Source organism: Eschrichtius robustus, chromosome 7 (assembly GCF_028021215.1).
Source record: "Eschrichtius robustus isolate mEscRob2 chromosome 7, mEscRob2.pri, whole genome shotgun sequence".
Lineage (NCBI taxonomy): Eukaryota > Metazoa > Chordata > Mammalia > Artiodactyla > Eschrichtiidae > Eschrichtius > Eschrichtius robustus.
This window is the reverse complement of record NC_090830.1, coordinates 81,645,417-81,665,968: the sequence shown is the minus strand read 5'-3', so window position 1 is coordinate 81,665,968 and position 20,552 is coordinate 81,645,417. Positions and strand designations below refer to the sequence as shown.

The window sequence follows — 20,552 nt, the reverse complement described above, 5'->3', positions numbered from 1 at the left end:
TCCCTTTCTCTCCTCCCCTTTCCCCCATCCTCTCCCCTCATCTTCTCTCTAGCTTTAATGGCCTAGGCCTGCACAGCCCGCTCTGAGAGAAGCTCTGCACTCACGGATGCACATACACACACACAGAGCCAAATTGACAGAGATTAGTCTTGCATCAGCTGTTTATGAATGAAGAAGAGGTCCTTCCCCTCTGATCTGGCCACACCCCTTCTCTTTGCAGCATTTTGAGAATGAGGTCAGGGCCCGGATCTAACTGCTTATGTCTCAGAAATAGCCCCACAGATCAAAATTAATCTTAAGCTACTTGATTTGCTGCCTCATTCAGATAATAGAGGGAAAAGCAGAGGCCTGTTGATGTTGTTTTTGTGTATAACTTTGCAAGAAATGAATGAATAAAGGAATGAATGAATGAATGGAGTGCATGTGTGAGGAGAGAGACTGAGGTGGGCCTGCCAGGGGGATTAGCCCTGGGCCGAGGGTAATTACTGACAGACTGCAGGAGTTTCCTTGGATTCAGCTGGAGCCCGTTTCAGTTTTTAACACAAAATGGAAGAATAAAATCAGCCCAGGGGGTGTATTGTTTTAACACTTCCTTCCATAAGGGGAATTCATCAGATGCTATGAAACCACATATTCCTCTTATAATATCCACTTGTTTCAACTGTCAGTTGTCTGCTTCGTAGCCCACCATCCATGGAATGGATGTAGCTCCTTGGAATTTTGTAATGTTTTAAGTGAATACGTGTGCAGAGTTCATTTTCTATCAGCCAATTTGGCTCATGTGCATGTGAACACACACACACACAGACATACACACACACACGACTCCATCATGCCTAATCGTCACATAAATCGGGATTCACCTCTATCCACCAGCCGATGCCACAGGGATGTCAGTTTGAAGATATGCCGAAGAGGCTGACACTTCTCACACCCTTCACCCTGCAGCCCCTTTAGGGTATTAGCACGTCTACTAGATATTTATTGCCCCCTGGCATTATGTGTGATGGCGGTGCTTATTTTCTGTTCTCAGGCTTCATTGTTGGCTCTTGGCGTCTTTTCTATTTTTGTACGTCCTTTTAGTTGCACTCCTAGCCTCCTCTGTGAAGGAGTAAAGAAAGAAATTAGAGTGTGGAGTGAGGACAGAAGTGTCAGCGTCGGCCTCATCTGCTGCATATTCGTTTGATGGACTTTACTGTGGCAGGTATCCTTTGAAGGAGATGCCAAAACTGTCTTTTGTATCAGTGGTGATTAATTTTGAGTGAAGAGTGTAAAGAAGAAGAACATTGTCATATACCTGGCCAATCGTCTTACCTAATTTGGCTTCCTGCGCCTAAACTGTCTCCAGAATACCCGAGAAGTAGCACAACCACATGCACACACACGCATTCATGCAATGAACATAAATATGCATACGTACGCATATATGGACATTTATTTATACAGACACCAAATTTGTGCTTTTCGATTAATATTTCTTGTATAGAAACTGAAAGTAAATTAGTGTTTGTTTAGGGTCGGTGCTAGGAACAGGTATTAGCTGTTAATGGGCAGGAGGGATTTTTCTGGGGTGATGAAAATGTTCTGAAAGCAGATTACACTGCTGGTTGCACAACTTGATAAACTTACTCAAAGTCATTGATTGAATTGTGCACTTCAAATGGGTGAATTTATGATATGTAAATTATACCTCAGCAAACCTGTTAAAAATTGATGTCCCGGTCTCTGAGTTCCTTTGGAGCCTAGGTTACATATAATATGAAAAATTGTATCACTGCAATTTTTTTACCTGCTTTTTTCCCACTGAAGTGTGTTGACTTCAGCAGCAGAGAAGCTGGACCCTGAGATAACAGGGCCAGATAAAACCCCAGTGCCCAGGGATACAAAAGTCTGCCCTGACCCCTGTTGGCCAGCAGTGAGGTTGCTATCCACTGCGAGGTGAGGAGCCATGAGCAGGGTAGTATGTGGGCGCAGCAAGGGGACGACATTGCCAAGCAGGTCCCTGAAAACACCATGTTCCGAGCTGCAGCTGCATGTGTCCAAAAAATAAATAAGTAAACTTCCCAGCATTCACCTCTTAACTGATGGTGTTTTTCTCTTCTTTTGCAGGTTGTCTTAGTCTTTGCTCTCAGCATTGGTGCACTTGTAATATACTTCATAGATTCGTCAAAGTGAGTATTCAAATACGTTGTCTTGCCCTCTTTTCTAAAACCATCATGAGCCTTTACATTGATCAGTTGATTTACTTTAACACCAACCTTTGCAAGAGCCTCCTGAGTGTGGAAGACTTTTGGAGGAAGGAGGGCTGTCTGTGCGGATTTTCTGAAGGGGAAAGCAAGCTCTCATGAGGAAGACTACTTGGATTATGCTGGCCTAGGAGGGTGGGAGAGGAATCTGAGGTCATCAAACCTTTTCCCTGGGTATTACTGATTTTCAAATAGCTGTTTCCTGGTGCAGTATTTGCACTGAAGATGTCAAGAGGTCAAGAGGGCTCTGATGTGAATTTGCAACCTCTGAGAGAGTCATGGTGTCCAGTCGGTGAGGGTCTGAGCCATTCTTGCCGTGGTGGTAGGATCCTTTTCTTGTGAGGGTTTCCAAAGCTCTACTCTTATTGGAGGTCAGCATAGAAAGCCTGATGCTACCCTTTGTGCCTGCCAGCTGAATATTCAGCTGAAGCATCACTGGCTGGTGCTTCTTGACTTGTGAAGGCAAGGAGATGGGATGGAGGGGTTTGTGATGACTCCCAGAGGTAGAGGCCCATGGCCATCTGAGATTTCCTATAGTGGACACTCGTGCAGACCCCTGGGGTGCCAGCTGAGTGAGCTGGTGCTCTGGGGTGAGTCTGGGTTGGGGTCCGTCTGAGCCATGGACAGAAAAGGCTTTGAAGGAGGCAGAAGGCGGCACTGAGCAGAGCTGCTAGGTGGCAGCCAGTTCTGCCCTGGTTCCTGCATGTGTCACCCCCTCGATACATCATTTGTTCCAAATGTTCTGTCGCAAGCTTGAAGGTGACAGCATTTGGGAAACTGGAGCTGACTGGTCTGACTCCTTGCTGTGGGGACATGCACCTGACACCTGGATGGTGGCCTTGAGCTCTTTGCCTACATCATCCACTGTAAGAGTGTTTTTGATTCCCTGAACTCTCACCCTGGTACACCTGGATGCTGGAGTTTGATCTGAGGAAACCTGCTTGGTATCCCTGTTGGCTCAGAGCCTGGTGTGTCTGAATTTTGAGCTTAGTGTTCTTTTTCTGTGGCTCTTTTTCTGTAGTAATTTCATGCATGCCTAAACTCTGAATTTCTCAGAGTTACTGGTCACCAGCCAAAGGATTTTGTGCATTTGGGTGTTGAGCCAAAATCATGCCAAGGAAAACAAAGACAACATCATCGCCTGTCTTTGAGAACCAGCCACATCTAGAATATCAGCGGTCCTTCAGCCCATCCCCGTGCACGAGGCTGGGCTGCCCTTGCCCATCTCAGGTGGAGGGGCCTTTAAAAGTCCTCCAGGAGTTGAGATTCCACGCCCTCTTCCATCAGCTCTTCCTGGCCGAGAAAGAGAAGAGTTTTTTTAAGTTTGGAAAACTCCAATTGGTATGTCATTGAAGGTAAGCCCCATTTAAATATCTCCTCTTAATAATTCTCGATCATATTTGAATTGAACCAAAGATCTTTTAAAGCTCCTGGTCTTACTTCTGCATTTTCTCCCCAGGGGTGAGGAGTATTCTCACAAGTCATGGGGTGCGTACCCTGCCAACTTCTATGCCGGGGCTCAGAAAGTAGTTTCCAGCATGTAGTCTGTGAGCCCCAGCAGGCAGACCCTCACGTGGAGGTGAGTGTGGTGATCGGCCAGAAGGACAGATGCCTTGGCGCCTTCTTTCCTCGTCTCTTCCTTTTTGCTCCTCTGTATTTCTCAGAAATAAAATGCTCTTGTAAGATGGATTTGAACGGTGTCCTTTTTTTTTACAGTCTCTACTATGGGGCAGCCTTTTGCTCTCTAGTTCTTGGTGTTCTCAACTCCACATGAAAGGAGGGAAAGGAATAGAATCTCCCAAGGCAAGACCCTCTTCCCTGGATGCCCTGCACCACTTCAGTGTCCTTTGGATTTAGTTATGATTCTGCTGAGCCTGGGAAAGCCAGTACTGGGAACCCTCTCTGGTTCTGGTTTCTTTTATGGACTTGCAAAGAGTCTATTCTAAGGATGGACCTTCGGTCCTGTGCTCAGCTTTTCCCAGCAAAAATGCCAAGAATCTTAGAACCAAGACTGTCCTCACTCTCCCTGGGGACTATTTGAGCCTCATCCTGACCTCAGTCTTTCTTCTCTGTCACTAAACTGAGTGGTTTGGCATAGTGAGCCTTTTTGTTTATAAGAAGATCTTATGTTTATTTGTGTAGCCCTTTCTACTTTTCATTGGAATTACTACATTGGGTTCTGAGGTCAAACCCCAGGAGTTTGTCCTATGGGGGAACTCATCAGCATAGTCAATACCAAGGGTCTACTATCTTCCTGGGGAAAGCCAGCAAGGCTGCTTACTGTGTAAGTAAGGGGATGAATTAAAGTAGAATCTAAAAGTTACCTCCACGATAAGCCATAGATTCATTCCCAGGAATGAAAAAAGAGCTCATTAGATAAATTATAAGCAAGCATAGTAAACAAGATAAGAAGTTCTATCCACATATAAGATGCAAATGAAAAGCGGGTAAGAAAGCAGAATGTAAATTCTTAAAATTCATCCCTCCCTTTCATTCAAAACTGTCACTGGTTTTACACACTCGTGGTTTGGCTGGCCATCTGGGCATCTTGGAAAGAGAGCTTCAAACGTCTCTTGGAAGTTACGCTAAATCATCACCCTGGAAAAAAGTACCTAGTATTCTTCAGATGAATTTTAGTTAGTATTTATACTCTTCAAATAAATAAATCAAAAGACAGTGCATAGGCTTTCCCTTGTGTGAACCTAATTGGGCAGACATGGTCCATGAAATGGCTTGTCTCGGTGAGTTTTAACCAAAATGGTGGGGAATGCCCCAGCAGCACAAGTTCAAGATGTGAGGCTCTCTGACCTAGCCCTTTAAATAGTGCAAGGAACGCACATTAATATAGAAAACAGGCTCTGTTGGTCGGCTCTGCTAACTCACTGTCAGGGCAGGCCAATGCAGGTTGTATGAGTAGACAGGCAGTTCAGATAAATGTCAAAATTGGTGGGTTTTATGATCTTCTTAACCTTTCAAAGCTTATTTCACCATCAAGAGGCAGCAGGTAAGTCATTTCCAAAGACTTCTTCTCCCAGACTTCTTTCCTTTTCCATTGTTAAGTCAAGATGGATCCCTGAGTAGGTCTTTTACCTTCAAGGGTTTGGGAAGCCCTTCTTTGGGTCTAATTTTCTTAGAGTGGTCGCCACAGAAGAATCACTTGTGCAGCCTCAAGTGATTACTATCTGGCCGAGACAGATTGTGCTCAGAGCTCCTAGATTGGAAAGCCCCAAGCAGAGGGAGATGTTCCACCCAGTCTTTGGATGGACACAGATGTCAATTCCTTAACAGACACAGAGAAGCATTAAGCCCACCACACACAGTAGTTCCATCCCCCCAAAGACATTAAATGGCCACATGAGGCAGATACTATCCCAAAAAACTCCAGTTCTTTTTCCTTCTTTTTTTCCTTCCAGTTTTATTGAGATACGATTGACATACAGCACTGTATAAGTTAAGGTGTACAGCATAGTGATTTGACTTACGTACATCATGAAACGATGACCCCAATAAGTTTAGTGAGCGCCCAGCATCTCATATAGATACAAAATTAAAGAAAAAGAAAAAACTTTTTTTTTTCCTTGTGATGAGCACTCCTAGGATTTACCCTCTTAACTTTCATTCTTTTTTAAAGGTGCCCAATTTAAGGCACTCCAACTTCTAATTTTGATGTCTCTTGATACCTACACACACACCCCCCCCCCCTTTACTCCCACATACTCTGATCTTCTGTGAAGCAAAGATTTTTTAAAAATGGTACAACGAAGTCAGAAGCGCCCCGAGACGCCCCGTGGGTGATAATGTCACCGTTGCTGGTCCCATCCCTGTCTATTTCCTCCCTTTGACATAGGATCAGTAATTCTTCTCTAATAGATAAAGCAAAAAAAGAAAAAAGACCCAAAGATGTCAGTGTGAGGGCAGGATTCGTGGACTGCATAATGCATCAGTTCCTGCTGCTTCTAGAATTTCAAGGGAAGAACTTTGGAAGAGGTAGAGGCTCAGGGCCCTGGGTATTTGCATTTTTTCCAGGGGTATTCTTGGAAAGGATGACTCACCTGTGTGAAGATATTTATTATCCCTTTGATTCATGTTTAAACTCCACCACTTCTTATGCTGCAGTTCAGTGGATTATGAATATTTAACGTTGCACACACGGAAAATGAAGGTCAAGTTCTGCTCACTGGTGACTTCAGTGCTGGCTTGTGTCTCTAAAAGGCATGCTACCTGCTGTGAGCGGAGTAAAGCTGAAAGGTTATACATTGTTAAATTTTTCCTTAATGACTTTATCTGCTCCACCATGGCTGGTACACAGTGGGGGCACCTGCTGACTTCACCGGTCTTTGCTCTCGGCTTCTGGTATCAGCAGTGCTGTTTTGGGGGGTATGCACATTAGGAAGGGGAAGGGAAAAGCAGCACAAATTTTGGAGAGCATCCAAAATTTGGACCAGATTCCAGGCTAACAGTGGTGTTGCGATGTGAAAGGGGCCTTCCCCCAGTCGTTAGAATTTTACATTTGTACTCAGTGATTCATTCATTTTCTATCCATCCATTCATCCATTCATTCGAGACAGCTTCAGTGTGATCATGCTGAATATTTTCCACACGGTCAAATTGCTTGAGGTTGGCTATGGTTAAAGAAAACTATCTTTAAGGTTGCAGTAGAAATTGACCAGATTGTTTTCATAGTCTCTAAAAATAACATAGGCATCATTGATGTAATGGGATACCAAGAGCTTTAACAGAACTGGCTAGTTACCCCACCATTTTACCTGCCCAAATCTTCACACAGCCAGGCTCTAATCCCTTTGCCTAGAAATTCTCCTTAAAAGGGAAGAGAGGGCCGGGCGGTGGAGGGAAGAACATTCACTGATCCTGTGCTGTGTCAAGGTATAGCGCTAAGCACTTTAAAATGAATTATATGTGCAGTCTCATTAAATTCTCCTAGCAACTTGATAGGGTGGGTACTATGACCTTTCCCACTTTACACATGAAACTGCAACATTTGCCCAAAACCACGCAGCTAGTAAGTCGTGGAGCCAGGATTTGAATCCATGTGTCTGAAGGCACCTCTCTTCCAAGTCAGGAAGTAAAATTCCAGATGTGGAAGTGACTACGTGGGTGCAGTGAGATGTTTCAAGGGAGGTCACGTAGCCTCATTCTGCCGATTCATCTGTCTTGTTTTCTCATTTGTTCTTCATCTCCCCATTTCGCGCCTTTGGGGCCAAGTCTGCAAGGCAGCTGTGCTCACGAGGGTCCTGTGAGCCTTCTCACTGGGACGTGGGGCGTGTGGGCCATGTGTTGTCTCATGTCTGTTTGGGCCTTGATTCATTTCTTCCTAAACTGTGGCTCAAAAAATATTCTTTTCCCTTTCATCTCAGTGGAGTGGCAGCATTTTGTGTTGGACTAAGGTCAAGTTAGCAAAGAACAGGGAAAGTTGATCATGTCTTAAGGACTCCTCCGACTTAAGGGATTCTTTCCCGGTGGAAAGTCCCTTTGCCCTCCCCATCCTTACCTAGGTCTCTGAGCCAGTTATTTGGCAGACTAAAGTAGATAACCAGAGAGGCTCTGCTTCTCCATTAGTTTCTTTTATCTCTTTAGAGAGTTGCAGGGTATAGTTAATTTGTTATAGTTTTGCATTGTGTGCTTACAGAGTTAGTGCATTGTGTGCATGTCAAACCCGTGGACTTTAGGAAAATTTGATCCCAAGGAGGTTTCTTTGGAGGTCTTTGAAACCACGTAAGATATCCAGCCCTCCACCTCCAGTCTTGTTATTACCCACAGTGCGCATAGGTGTTGACCTCGTAGTGGGCACCTGGCAGAGCTGTGAGGGCAGTGTAGGTTACTTCCACGATAGTGCATTGTAACCTGTAAAGCACTGTGAATGCTACCTTCACTGTCACCATTGGCACACACCCTGCCCCATAGCAGGAACAGCTGGGCAGCCCGTGGCATCGAGAAGGAAGCTCACCATTTTATTCTGGACCCAGTTCCTTTATGGAACCTGATCTTTCTGGTAGTGTTCTGAGAAATCTGCTCCAGCTCTCCGCCTTTAGGCCCTTTTCGAGAAGTCGTGGCATGCATTTAACCTTTGTTGAGGAAGTCAACACAAATCGCTGTGTGTGTAAAGCATCTCCCTATTCTTTCTTTTTCCTTTCTAAATACTCCCTCCAATTTTCTCCATCCCTCACTGACATTTTTACTGCCAGGCTTTGGTTTGGAAAATTATGGGTAGGGAAAGTTCAAGGGCGGGGTGTTCAGAACAGCACTGCACATCTGTGAAGGGAGCACGACAGGAGAGCCAGCAGCTGTTGAAAGAATGGCATGTCAGATGGTGGAGGAGGCGAGCCCACTGCAGGCTGGGGGAAGAGGAGACGCCTTCGGGGCAAAGAGCCTGTAAATAACTCCCAATGGGAAGTCCTGTCCCCTTTCAGAATTTAACCTTGAATGGCAACCCTTGATTCTCAGGCATGGGAGCAACCCGAACTCAACCATCCTACCTCATCTGGTTTTGCAAATGGCCCTTCTTTCATCAGTGGGCTGTAAACCTGGTAGAGAAGACGGGTGTGCCAAGGGGGTAAGCACTCTTGTTCCTTCCGTCTTCCACGCTGTGCAGTGGTCTCGGCTTCCGTGCTCACTTCTCACTTTGAGGGAGACACAGAGGCACCGCATGCGACCGCACTTAGAAGCATCAAGGGAACTGTTCATCTTTGGCGTTTCCTGAGGCAAAAATCAAGGGCTGTTAGGAGCGGGAAGGAAGATGGAGCTAGACCTTCCAGGCTTACTGCAAAAGACAACGTTAGAATAAAACGCTCGAACTTGAAGAGGCTTCAGAGTCCAGCCGGTAACACTGTTCCCTGCCCCTCAGCGTCCTCTCCTGCCGAGTGAGGGCTGAGTGACCTTCTCAAGGTCACTCAACCAGCCAGGGGCTGAGCTAGAGCCAGAAGTCAGAGCTCTTCCTGCCCAGTCCAGTCCCTTCTCTACTTGATCTTTTGGTTTCTTTCTACTAAATAAAAAATGAATAAAGATGTGATAGTGAATATTATCCATTGACTAGCAATGCCGATAATGACCTTTTACGCAATTCTGGAGTTTTAGGCTGTTATCTTGGGGGAAACTTTAGGGACATGGAAAAGAACAAAGATAATCCCAGGTGGAAAAGACCAAACCCAGCCAGGTGGGTTCTTGGGAGATTAGTTGATTTCATCCCCATTGGCAAGAGGCTTTGAATTTCTTGATTTTATGGTCCTGCTTTTCTTTCTTTCTTTCTTTCCTTTTTTTTTTTTTTTTTTTTTTTCCTGTACTATTTCAGAGGGGAGGTAAGAATTCAGCTCTGCTGTGGAAGGTTGACCAGGCTGAATGCATTGGTCTGGGCTGTTTGGAATTTGTTACACATAACTTTTGAGGACATTTTGCCCCACTGCTCATTTGTTTCTCCTATGAAAACACTATCTGATAACTATTTCTATAAATCCATACCTACTCTACCCTCCAAAATTAGAATGAATTATTTCTTCTCTTTTCACCACTCTCTAGAATTTAAAAAGAAACTCTTGGATTATCTGACACTCTCTCAGCCCTCTGCCTTTTTTTTTTTTTTTTTTTTCTTTGAAAAGAATGATTGTTTCAGGGCAGATGAAGAAGATGCATTCCCTTTAAGACCCAGTTAGCTATTTGTGTCTTCTGCAATTAACATGTGTTTATACCACCAGAGGGCTGGACCTTCTCCCCATTGCGCAGCTCTGGTCCTTTACCTAAAGCCACAGCCAGACATGCATTCAGAAACTGCCAAGAGATCAGTACGGAAGCCAGCTGGAGGGAAAGGTTAGAGCTCAGAATGGTTTAATCCAAACTCAGGGACAGAACTCATGCTTAACACAGCCATGGTCATGCGGGGGTGTGGTGCTGACTGGTACAGCTTCATCACGGGGTTTGTGGGCTGCACACAGACGTGACCTCTGCCTTTGCTTTTATTCCTCTTGTCCTTCTTCCTGACAGCCTGACAAATTAAAGCTTTGGGGAGACCCTGGTCAGTGATGAGTTATTTGTGTTGTAAAAATAGAATCCATTGCAGTAAGGATGCCCTTGGGACTTTTTGGATGTACATGTCACTGCTCCCAGCATTTGGGAGAAGGGCATGTGTATGTTTGTGTGTGCGTGCATGCATGCGTGTACGTAGGGGACAATCCTGTCCCACCTGTAAATGGATGGGAAAGCGTAGCGTGGGAGGATTGGCCACCAGTCTCATCATAATAACAGAGATGGGGCTGAGAGCCATGTACCTTAAAGGTATCAATAAAGTAATAGATGTATGTTAAGTACAGACTCTGTGTGAGACATTTTTCTAGGTATTAGGGGATTTCAAATACTATGTATAAGGCTAGATTTTTTTCCATCAAGATGTTTAAATTATATATATTTTCACAAGATTCAGGAAGTCCAGCCATAAAAATGAGGTAACAAAACAAGATAACAAGTGAGGTATCACTAGGCTATATATCCTCAATTTCTAATATGAGCTTTGCTAACAAAAAGTGCTGGAGGTTCAGAAGCTGAAAAGATCGCTGGATCTTATAGAGTGTTTTGGCCCTGGGGAGATTTTGAGTTGAGGAGACAGAAAACTCAGTCTCCCCCCCAACCTTTAGGAATCCATAGGAGGGGCTCTCATTATGGCACACACTTTGGCCTCTTGGATTTTGTTTTCAGTCTGTGCTGAGTCCAGAGAAGCCCTGCCTTGAAGTTGGCCACCGAGATTTAAGGACTGAGAATGCTTTCAGAATGGCATAACAGAATCAGAAAAGCAAACTGTCTTTAGTGGTGGTAATACCTATTCTCCAGTTGCACATGATGAAAACCTTTGGACACTTTCCAGAAGTGGCTGGCTGAAAGGCAGCTGCTCTGTCTTTTTGAAACTGAGGTCAGGGTGTAATGTGCCTTACAGGGGCCTCATTTATGAATTTGCCACGTGCAGAGCATCCAGGGGCGTGGGGGGATGACAGTCCTGGCTAAGTGAGGTCATGCTATGGGCAAACCCGCCACGGCTCAACCTGAGATGCTGGCCTGGAGACCAGCATTGGCCTGGAGGGCTGCACGGTGATTTTCGTGGGCTCTAGGTACTTTTGCCTTCTTGGGTCTCTTTCTCCAAAAAGAATATTAAAAGTTATGTTTTACTGCTGTGTTCCTATAAAGGTGAGTATAATCCAGGCTAGAGTCATTATGAGACCTATTCATTGTTACATTTATTGTTTTCTTCTGGTTTTAAAGAAATTGGAATTCAGCCATTTTTGTGGTTGGCTGGAAGTGTGGTGGGCCCTCGGCCTTGGGTCTGCGGTGCCTGATGGAGAAGTTGGCTCTTTTTCCTCCCTTCCTGTCAGCCCCAGCCGTCTGGAAATTTTCACAGATAAGAAAACATGCCCAGAGACAGATGCCTCTTACCACACCCCTCCCAGTGTCATCTAATTGTTTCAGATGAGAAAACAAAACTAAACATTCCATTTCAAACCACGTCTTGTGACTTGGCTTTGGGAAATACTAACGTCAGCAGCCCCATCATTTAATCAAAAATGGCACCCGTGGATATGTCAGTTTTTAAAAGAAAACCTAATAATCTTGCTTTCCTGTGGCGTTTTGGAGACACATGTGCTTTGTCCATTCTTATATCTGAAAATGAGTCTTGCCAGTGTAAGAGGGTCTGTTCACTGAAAGTACCACGGTAAAAAAGACCATTTCCTGCACTGAGGTTTGCAAGCTCAAGTAGAAAGGGGTGGGCAGGTGTTAGAAATGAGGCAAGCAGGTATGTGAGGGCCAGGAGGAGCTGAGAGCCCAAGCCTTCCCTGAAATGACTTCCCAGCTCCGGCTGACTGTCCCCAAGCAAAAATGCAGACTCGTACAGGCAGATCTTCCCACGTTTCAGAGAGAAGAGAAGAAATTGGGCCTTCGTGTTGAATCTTCAGTTTTAAAATATTGCCCGTGACTCCACCGCTTTTCAAAGTACTCTATGGGCCAAACAAAACACCTCCGTAGGCCGTTTTCAATCTCTGTTCTAAACTGTCTCTCTTTCTGGTCTTGAATTAGCTCTGCTCCCTGAGTGCCAGAAAATATTCTTAACTCTTGGACCTCTGTCTCCCAAAAAGGGGCCCTTCTCTCTCCATGGTGAGGAGTCCTTGGTCTCCACACGCCCCAGCTTGTTTCCCATTTAACACGTCTTCCAATGCTGCAAAAGTGAATGTCCACCTTTCTCTAGGCAAATACTGTATGTCACAGCAATAAATCACCCACAACTTACTGTAAATCCCCAAAGCCGCATATCACTAACTCTACATCATCCCTGAAAATACCGTCATTAGGACCTCATAAACATACACTCTGTTTATTTAAGAACTGCAAGAGTTTTTTAAACATGGTTGCTGAGTCACGAGAGTGTATTTTCCAGGACATAAATGGAAGTGAACATAACCCCCTTAAATTGTCAGATTCTTTATAAGAAAAGAGGCCCAAATCTGTCTGTTCTACTAGTGTATTAACTTGACCAAAACAGAGTTGATTATACTAAGCGTGTCAGTGTTGATCATTGCTCGAGACTATTTTCTGACTTGCTCGGCTAAATGGGCACATTGCATGAACCTTGGTTTAATTTCTAACATATGTGGGTATGAAAGCATGGGTTAACATAGATAAACCCTGGCTGTAGTTTCATCACCCTTAAAGTTTCCAATTTGCTGAGCGTTAGGGTCAACTGATGAAACTCTCATGTTATGGCCCCTTCAAAAACAAAATCGAAAGCATCTCTGGACCTTTCTTCCCAGATGTGGTCTCAAGTCTGAGCCATATCGCTATCTCCTGACTTTTCACTTTTTACATGGAAACTTGGCAGTTAATTTTAGGATAGCATTAGGCTCTGCTTCAATGTAGGACCCAGAGCTCAGATATTCTCAGAGCTGGAAAAGAGATGACCATTCCATTATGATAACCCTGATTCTAGTAGAGCTGCTTCATCAGTCTGGTGTCCAAATGGAAGAAACTCATACTACCTTCCACTGATCATGATTCTCTCAGGAGGAAACCATAGGTAGGGCTCCAGGGTCTACCTGTTAGATGTTGGAATCTACAGTAAAGGCATTTGTCCTTCTCAACAAAGATATTCTACCCATGTTCCTAGTCATGCAGACCTCCTATTCAGACAGAGTCCCCGTTTCTTGCTTTGAGAGCTGGTGTTTTTACCTCGTCCTCCCAGCCCCCTCAGAAAATGCAGAAAATGAACCCACAGCCCAGTTTGAGATGCACTTGATCTTGATGCCCTAGAGGGAACTGCAGAGTCCGTATGTAGAGAAAGGTGAAGAACGTGAGGCTATTGGATGACTCCACCTGGCACATCATGCTTTTTCCTCTAGCAGCGGGAGCGAGTGGGCGAGGAGTGCATTAAGGAGTTTGCCCTCTTCATAATAGCATGAACAGGAATAATGAGGCAAGGTCTGTAAAGAGCGGCATTAATAATTGAGAAGTGCTCTGGGCAGCCATGCGGCCTGGCTGTGCCTTCGAGCACAGTCTGTTATCAAGTACGTGGTGAGGCTGGGGGGTAGGCAAGGAGGGGGCACGTGGGGCCTGTGTGTCTCATGCATGCGTGTACATATGCTTGGAGGAGGACGAATGAGTAACAGTTGGGAGCTACGGCAAGTAAAATGATAGAAAGCACTGTGTGTAGATTACTATGTACGATGGTGGTGGTTCTTCTGTGGCTCAAGCACCTTTTTGGGGATTTGATGAGCGCTATAGGAATTTTTGCCTGCCAGGAACCCTCGAGTTGGTCCATGAACCCTAAGCTAAGGATCTCTGCTCTGTAGATGATCCTTGGCTCCTCTGCTCACTCATTCCTGTTTCTTGTGCCATTAAGATCAAGTGGCAGACAGAGGGCAGTCTTCATAGCCAAAGGTTAAGCGGAGATTGATGGGGAATCCTCTCCCCTTCTGCCATACAAAGCACGTCTCAGTGTGAGTTTCTCTGCAGTGGATATCTCTTCTTGCGTCATACCCTTTCCCCCACTGCTTTTGAAATCTTGAAAAATGTAGGGGCAATGCTAATGAGACTAGGGAAGGGAGGCCCTAGACCCCCCAGCTATTCCTTTAATACCAGGCAACACGGAAAGCAGTATGTAAAGTGGGATGGGTCTATAGGGCAGAGCCTAAATACTCTTTGTTTTCTGCATCTCTCATACATTGTGGGTAAGCACCTGTTTTTAGGGGAAATTTTCCTCCTTGATCTGTGAGTCAGGGATGCAAATAATCTCCAGCCAAAACCACTCCTTCTGAGACCCAGCTCTGGAGCACCAGGACCTGGGCATCGTTGGGGTGCCCAAACAGATGCAAAAAGCAGCTGCCACCTCTCCTCAAGGCTGTGACTCTTCCCCACCCCTGGAGAGTCGCTGGGGACCATTGTGGGTGCATCCGACCAGCCTTCAGACCAGTTTGACAGAAAACAGAAGAGTGGCTTCTGAGGGAAGCCCCATCTCCCCTTAATTCCCTGCCTCCTTTGGATTTCTTGCTGCCCTCACCTGTCTCCAAGCCGGTCGACTGTGACAGTTTAATTGGTGCAGGGAAGGCAGGATGGGGAGAAGCAGGCAGGGGTGACAGGCATTCTGGAAGACGGAGATTCCCCAGAGATGAATGAGGGGGGAGCCCTGACAGACAGGCTTGAGAGGGCTGCGTGCAGGCAGAAGGTCACTGACCCTTGCTTGGAAAGAGCATTGAGTGACGAGGAGACTTTTGCCAGCTCCCTCCTCCCAGAGCTGCCTGGGCCAGGATTGTACATTCATGTGTGTTGTCGATACCCCGTCCACTGAGGGGCAGGGAGGTCGGCTGGGGGGCTCTGGCTGGGAATGAGAATGGGTGGAAAGGAAAGGCAGTGCCGCCCAGTGGTTAGCAGCAGGCTCTGGAATCAGACCTTCATGGACTTAATCCTGCTCTACCACTTTAGTGCTGTGTGTCCTTGGGTAAGCTGGTTAACCTCTCCCAGCTTTGTGCAGTAGGGTGAAAATGGTGATGAGGGATGATGCTAGTGCCTTCCTTGGAGCAGTGTGTGGTGAGAATTAGGTGATGCATGTAAAAGCTCTTAGTATACTGCCCAGCATGAAAGTGGCCAAAAAAGCATTAGATATGATTGTTATTGTCCTTTTGAGGTTTGTTTTGAAACTTTAAATCAGGTCTTTAAATAGAGACACGATGTGAACACATTAAAGTTAAGGGGACAAAGAAACCCAAGATGTATTGCAAAGCAGTGACGTGATTAATTATCAAGGTAGTGGGCAAGACCTGAGTGTCTTAAAACTGCAAGTCTCAACTTGTTACTGATTTGTAAAAGCATTAGAGTGGGCCACAGCAATCATCTTTAAAAAAGGGAGATTGAACAGCCTTAGATAAAGATATTGCTCTGGAAGGTCAATGTGATTACGTGAAACTTTTCTTTCAGTAATATATACAGATCTCTATATACTGTGTAAACATAAGTGTGTACTGGTTTGTGATGTAAGATATATTTCTTCCTGTGGGTTTTGCTAAAAAGCAGCTTGAGAAACACAAGCTTTGAGTCCAGAAGAGGGCATGCTTTCTGGGCTGCAGTAATTTAGGGCATCTTCAGGGAGAAAGGGAGACTAGGTCTGGGTCCCCAGGCATGGGTGGAACTTAGATAATACAGAAGAAGGGGAGAGGGTGAGCAGTCCACAAGACCACTCACTTCTGACACCAACTGCAGGTTCAGGGAGCTCGCCAAACCACCCCCAGCTTTGATAATTTGTTAGAAGGACCACAGAACTCATTGAAAGCTGTTATGCTCACAACCAGTTTACTACAAGGAAAGGATACAGATTAAAATCAGCCAAGTATATGTGTTAGCATACGGTATTTGTTTTTCTCTTTCTATATATGGAGTCTAAAAAAAAATCGTTCTGATGAACATAGGGGCAGGACAGGAATAAAGACACAGATGTAGAGAATGGACTTGAGGACACGGGGAGGGGGAAGGGTAAGCTGGGACGAAGTGAGAGAGTGGCATGGACATATATACGCTACCAAATGTAAGATAGATAGCTAGTGGGAAGCAGCCACATAGCACAGGGAGATCAGCTCGGTGCTTTGCGACCACCTAGAGGGGTGGGGTAAGGAGGGTGGAAGGGAGTCGCAAGAGGGAGGGGATATGGGGATATACGTATGCATATAGCTGATTCACTTTGTTATAACAGCAGAAACTAATACAACACTGTAAAGCAATTATACTCCAGTAAAGATGTTAAAAAAAAAAAAAAAAAAAGTGAAAAAAAGAGAAATCAGCCAAGGGAAGAGACGCACAGGGCAGACACAGGGAAATACCAAGCACAGAGCTTCCACACTGTTCTCTCCCTTTGGAGTCAAGGCAGTGGCACTTTTCCAGCATTGATGTATAACAGCGTATGAGGAATTTTGCAAACCTGGGAAGCCCACTGAACCTCAGAGTTTTTACTGGGACTCAATCACATAAACCTGGGTGACTGCTCACGTGGCCGGCCTTACTCTTCAGCCACTTTGGAGCTTGACAGATTCCACGTGACCCAAAGCCTCCACGCATATCACACTGTTGGACTTTCTTGTGTGGTTTACCACCCTCCCCCTGCTCCCAATCTTATTGTTACTACCTGGCTGACCCAAGACCCCCCAGGCAAAGACTTTGTTCAGACATGACATCCCAAGGACTGAGAAAATGCCTCCCAGCAGCTGAGGGCCAAGGGCAGACTTCTCTTGGGCAAGGCTAGCATCTTTACAGCAGTCAATGGGGTTCTGGGCTGGCTGGAGGAGGGGTCTCTCTTGGAGAAGACTGGGGGTGGGTCTTTCGATCACACGCATGAATAGTAGAGGAGAGGGAAATACCACTTTAGAAAATGTGGTGTTTCCCCGGTCTGTTAATGTCAGCAAAATCACCATTGAATGTGATTATCTGTCCCCTCGGTCCCCGTGTACACCCAAGCTGAATAACTTGTCAGGTGAGCCTGCAGCTGGTAAAATGAAACTGGGCACAGGGGCCAGGAAGGGGGCTGCTGGATGCATGCTCCCCACGTGACCGAACTGCCCAGGGCACAGTGGGCCTCTGTTTTCACCCCATTTGCTGCCATCTCAAAGTGACCAGGAGTCTTCCTGTGCCCTGTTCCTTTGCAGACCCAGTGGATGGGTCTCCAGGTGCCCTTGGCAGCTTTGGTAAGGAGAACATCTGTCTCCCTGCTTCAGTTTAACTTCCCTACTACTGTAAGGCTTGATGAGGTCAAAACCAGAAAACACTGAGGCCTCAAGCTGGGGATAAAACGCAGATCCGGTGTATCATCAGGCCATGCTGCCTGCCTGCTTGCCACCTGACAAATGAGACAATCTCCAGCCAGGGACGGTTTGTAATTGTGCAATCAAATTAACTTGGATTTCAGCTTAATGAAGTGCTTAATGTCCCGAATGAGGCCGAGCCCTAATAATTAGAGAAACAAACTGGACCCCAGGAAAGCAAAGAACAGACTTCAGTTAATGCCTATTAGTATTAATTGTGCTTGCAAAATAAACCTTTTCAAATATTTATCCTCTCATGTGAGGCAATCCAATAGTTTTGCTGTATTTTTGCTAAGGGGTTTTTCTGCTGTGGCTCATCAACAGGACAGTGGAAAGAACATTTTACTGGAAATGTCTGCTGAACTCTACATCCTAGGACATATTTCTTAACTTCACAGGATTTCAGCTTTCTCAATTGGACGATAAGAAAAATCCTCCTCTCTTTCTCTGAAATTCCCATTTTTTCCCCCTAGAAGTGTTTTGTTGTAGTAAAACAACTGATACTCTGGAGGCAGGTAGACCTGGTTACAAATCCTGACTCTGTCACTTACTAGCTGTGTGACCTTGGGAAAAAATTAACCTCTCTGAGCCTTTGTTTCCACAACTCTAAATATGGATAATAATCATTCCTGCTCCTTAGTTCTGAGAACAGTAAATGAGATACTGCACATAAAGCACGTACTACAGGACACAGGACATACTGGCACTTATTAAATCTGATGATGATAATATAAATGTGAAATTATTTTCAGTATGAATTATACATCACTAACTTGGTATCAGTAATTTTTATTTTCATTAAGATGATGATTTCACTCTTGTTTAGAAAATGACTGATGATTCAGTAATTAACTCAAGAAATATTTATTGAATGGGTATTATGTGCCAGGCACTACATTAAGCGCTGGGCACTTACCGATTGTAGTGTCAGAGGGAAACGGGCAATAAACACGTCGACAAATAAATAAATAAGTTGATGATCATTGCTGGGAAAAAATAAAACTGGTGATGGGAAAATCAAGGTTTCTTAGCTTTTTTCGTGCTGAGGACTCCTTTGGTGGTCTTGTGAAGACTGTGACCCCACCTTTCACAATATTTATAAATGCATAATATAAAAACATTGGATTACAAGAAAACCAGTTATATTGAAATACGGTTATCAGAATATAAAAACAAATTCATTATTGAGGATGTGTGCTTCTTGATTAGTGCATTATCAAGACCAAGAGCAACAGTTCTAATACACCCCTATAATTTTAAAGTAGGATTCATGTAAATGACATTTTGAGATATCTGCCTCTGTTATAATCATATATGTAACTATCTGGGATTTTTTATTGATAACAAAGTTAGAAGTATCATTAATACTCTTCTAGTTTGTCATTCACTTTTTTATACACACACACACACACACACACACACACACACACACACGGAAATGGCAAATTTGAGTTAGAGGTTCATAAAAGTAAAGATGTAATTTTTCTCATCCAAGTTCATGGACTTCCTAAATATTATCCAAGGACTTCTTGGGACTCTGTGGCCCCTGGGTAAGAACCTTGGCAATAGAGAGTGATTTGTGATGGGGGCTGAGCTGTTTACTGAGAGATGAATCATGTGATTTCTGCTTTTAAGAAGCCATTCTGGACATATAGATGAACAGAATAGAATTGAGAGTTCAGAAATAAACCCATGCATCTGTAGTTGATTGATTTTTTTATAAGGGTGCCAAAATTACTCAATGGGGAAAGAGTAGTATTTTTTTTAAAAAGGTGCTGGGACAACTGGATAGCCATTTGTAAAAGAACGAAGTTTGTTTGACCCTTACCTTACATCATATGCAATATTAACTCAAAAGGGACCAAAGACCTAATGTAAGAGCAGAAACTATTAAACCTTTAGGAGAAAACATAGGGGTCAACATTTGTGGCATAGATTTGGCAGTTAATTCTTAGGTATGATACCGAAAGCATAGCAACAAAAGAAAAATATAGATAAATTGAACCTGATCAAAATTTAAAACTTTGGGTTTCAAAAGACACTACCAAGAAGTGAAAAGACAACACATAGAATGGGAGAATACATTTGCATATCGTATATCTGATGAGACTTGTATCTAGAACACATAATGAACTCCTACAACTCAGTAATAAAATACAACCCAATGAAAAATTGGAGCAAAGGATAGATATTCATTAACACATTTGTCATCATGGAATTGCAAATCAAAACCACAATGAAGTACCACTTCACACATACTAGTATGGCTGTAATAAAAAAGATAGCTCATAACAGGTGTTGGCAAGGGCAAAGATGTGGACAAACTGCAACCTTTGTAAATTGCTGATGGGAATGTAAAATGATGCAGTAGCTTTGGAAGGCAGTCTGGCAATTCTTCAAAAAGTTAAACATGGAGTTGCCATAAGACGTGGCTATTCCACTCCTAGGTATATACCCAAAAGAAATGAGAATATATGCTTATGTAAAACTTGTACCTGAATGTTCATAGCAGCATTATTCATAATAGCCAAAATGTGGGAACAACCTAAATGTCCATCAGTGGACACTTGGATTAACATAATATGGTATATCCATGCAATGGAATATTATTTGGCCATAAAAAGGAATGAAGTACTGATACATGCCACAACATGGATGAACCTTGAAAACACTGAGCTAAGTGAAAGAAGCCAGTCACAAAAGACCGCATATTATATGACTTCATTTATGTGAAAGTCCAGAATAGGCAAATAGATAGCGACAGAGGATAGGTTAATGTTTGCTTTAGGCCTTGCAGAGTGGGAAGATTGGGAATTGATAGCTAAAGGATGCAGGATTTCTTTTTTTTTTTTTTTTAATAAATTTCAGCTGTTTTATTTTATTTACTTTTTAATGTTTATTTTTAAATTTTTATTTATTTTATTTTTGGTTGCGTTGGGTCTTCTGCGTGCGGGCTTTCTCTAGTTGTGTCGAGTGGGGG

The 20,552-nt window shown here is 44.1% G+C and overlaps 1 protein-coding gene across 9 annotated transcripts in view; it reads left to right on the top strand.

The window, feature by feature from the left end:
- The window catches only part of KCNMA1 (potassium calcium-activated channel subfamily M alpha 1), a 745,622-nt gene that overhangs the window by 377,137 nt on the left and 347,933 nt on the right, over window positions 1–20,552 (top strand). For all 9 annotated transcript variants that reach the window (XM_068547964.1, XM_068547957.1, XM_068547956.1 and 6 more), the window contains exon 3: window positions 2,110–2,171. In XM_068547964.1, coding sequence (XP_068404065.1) covers window positions 2,110–2,171 — 62 coding nt within the window. The remainder of the gene's footprint in view (window positions 1–2,109; window positions 2,172–20,552) is intronic.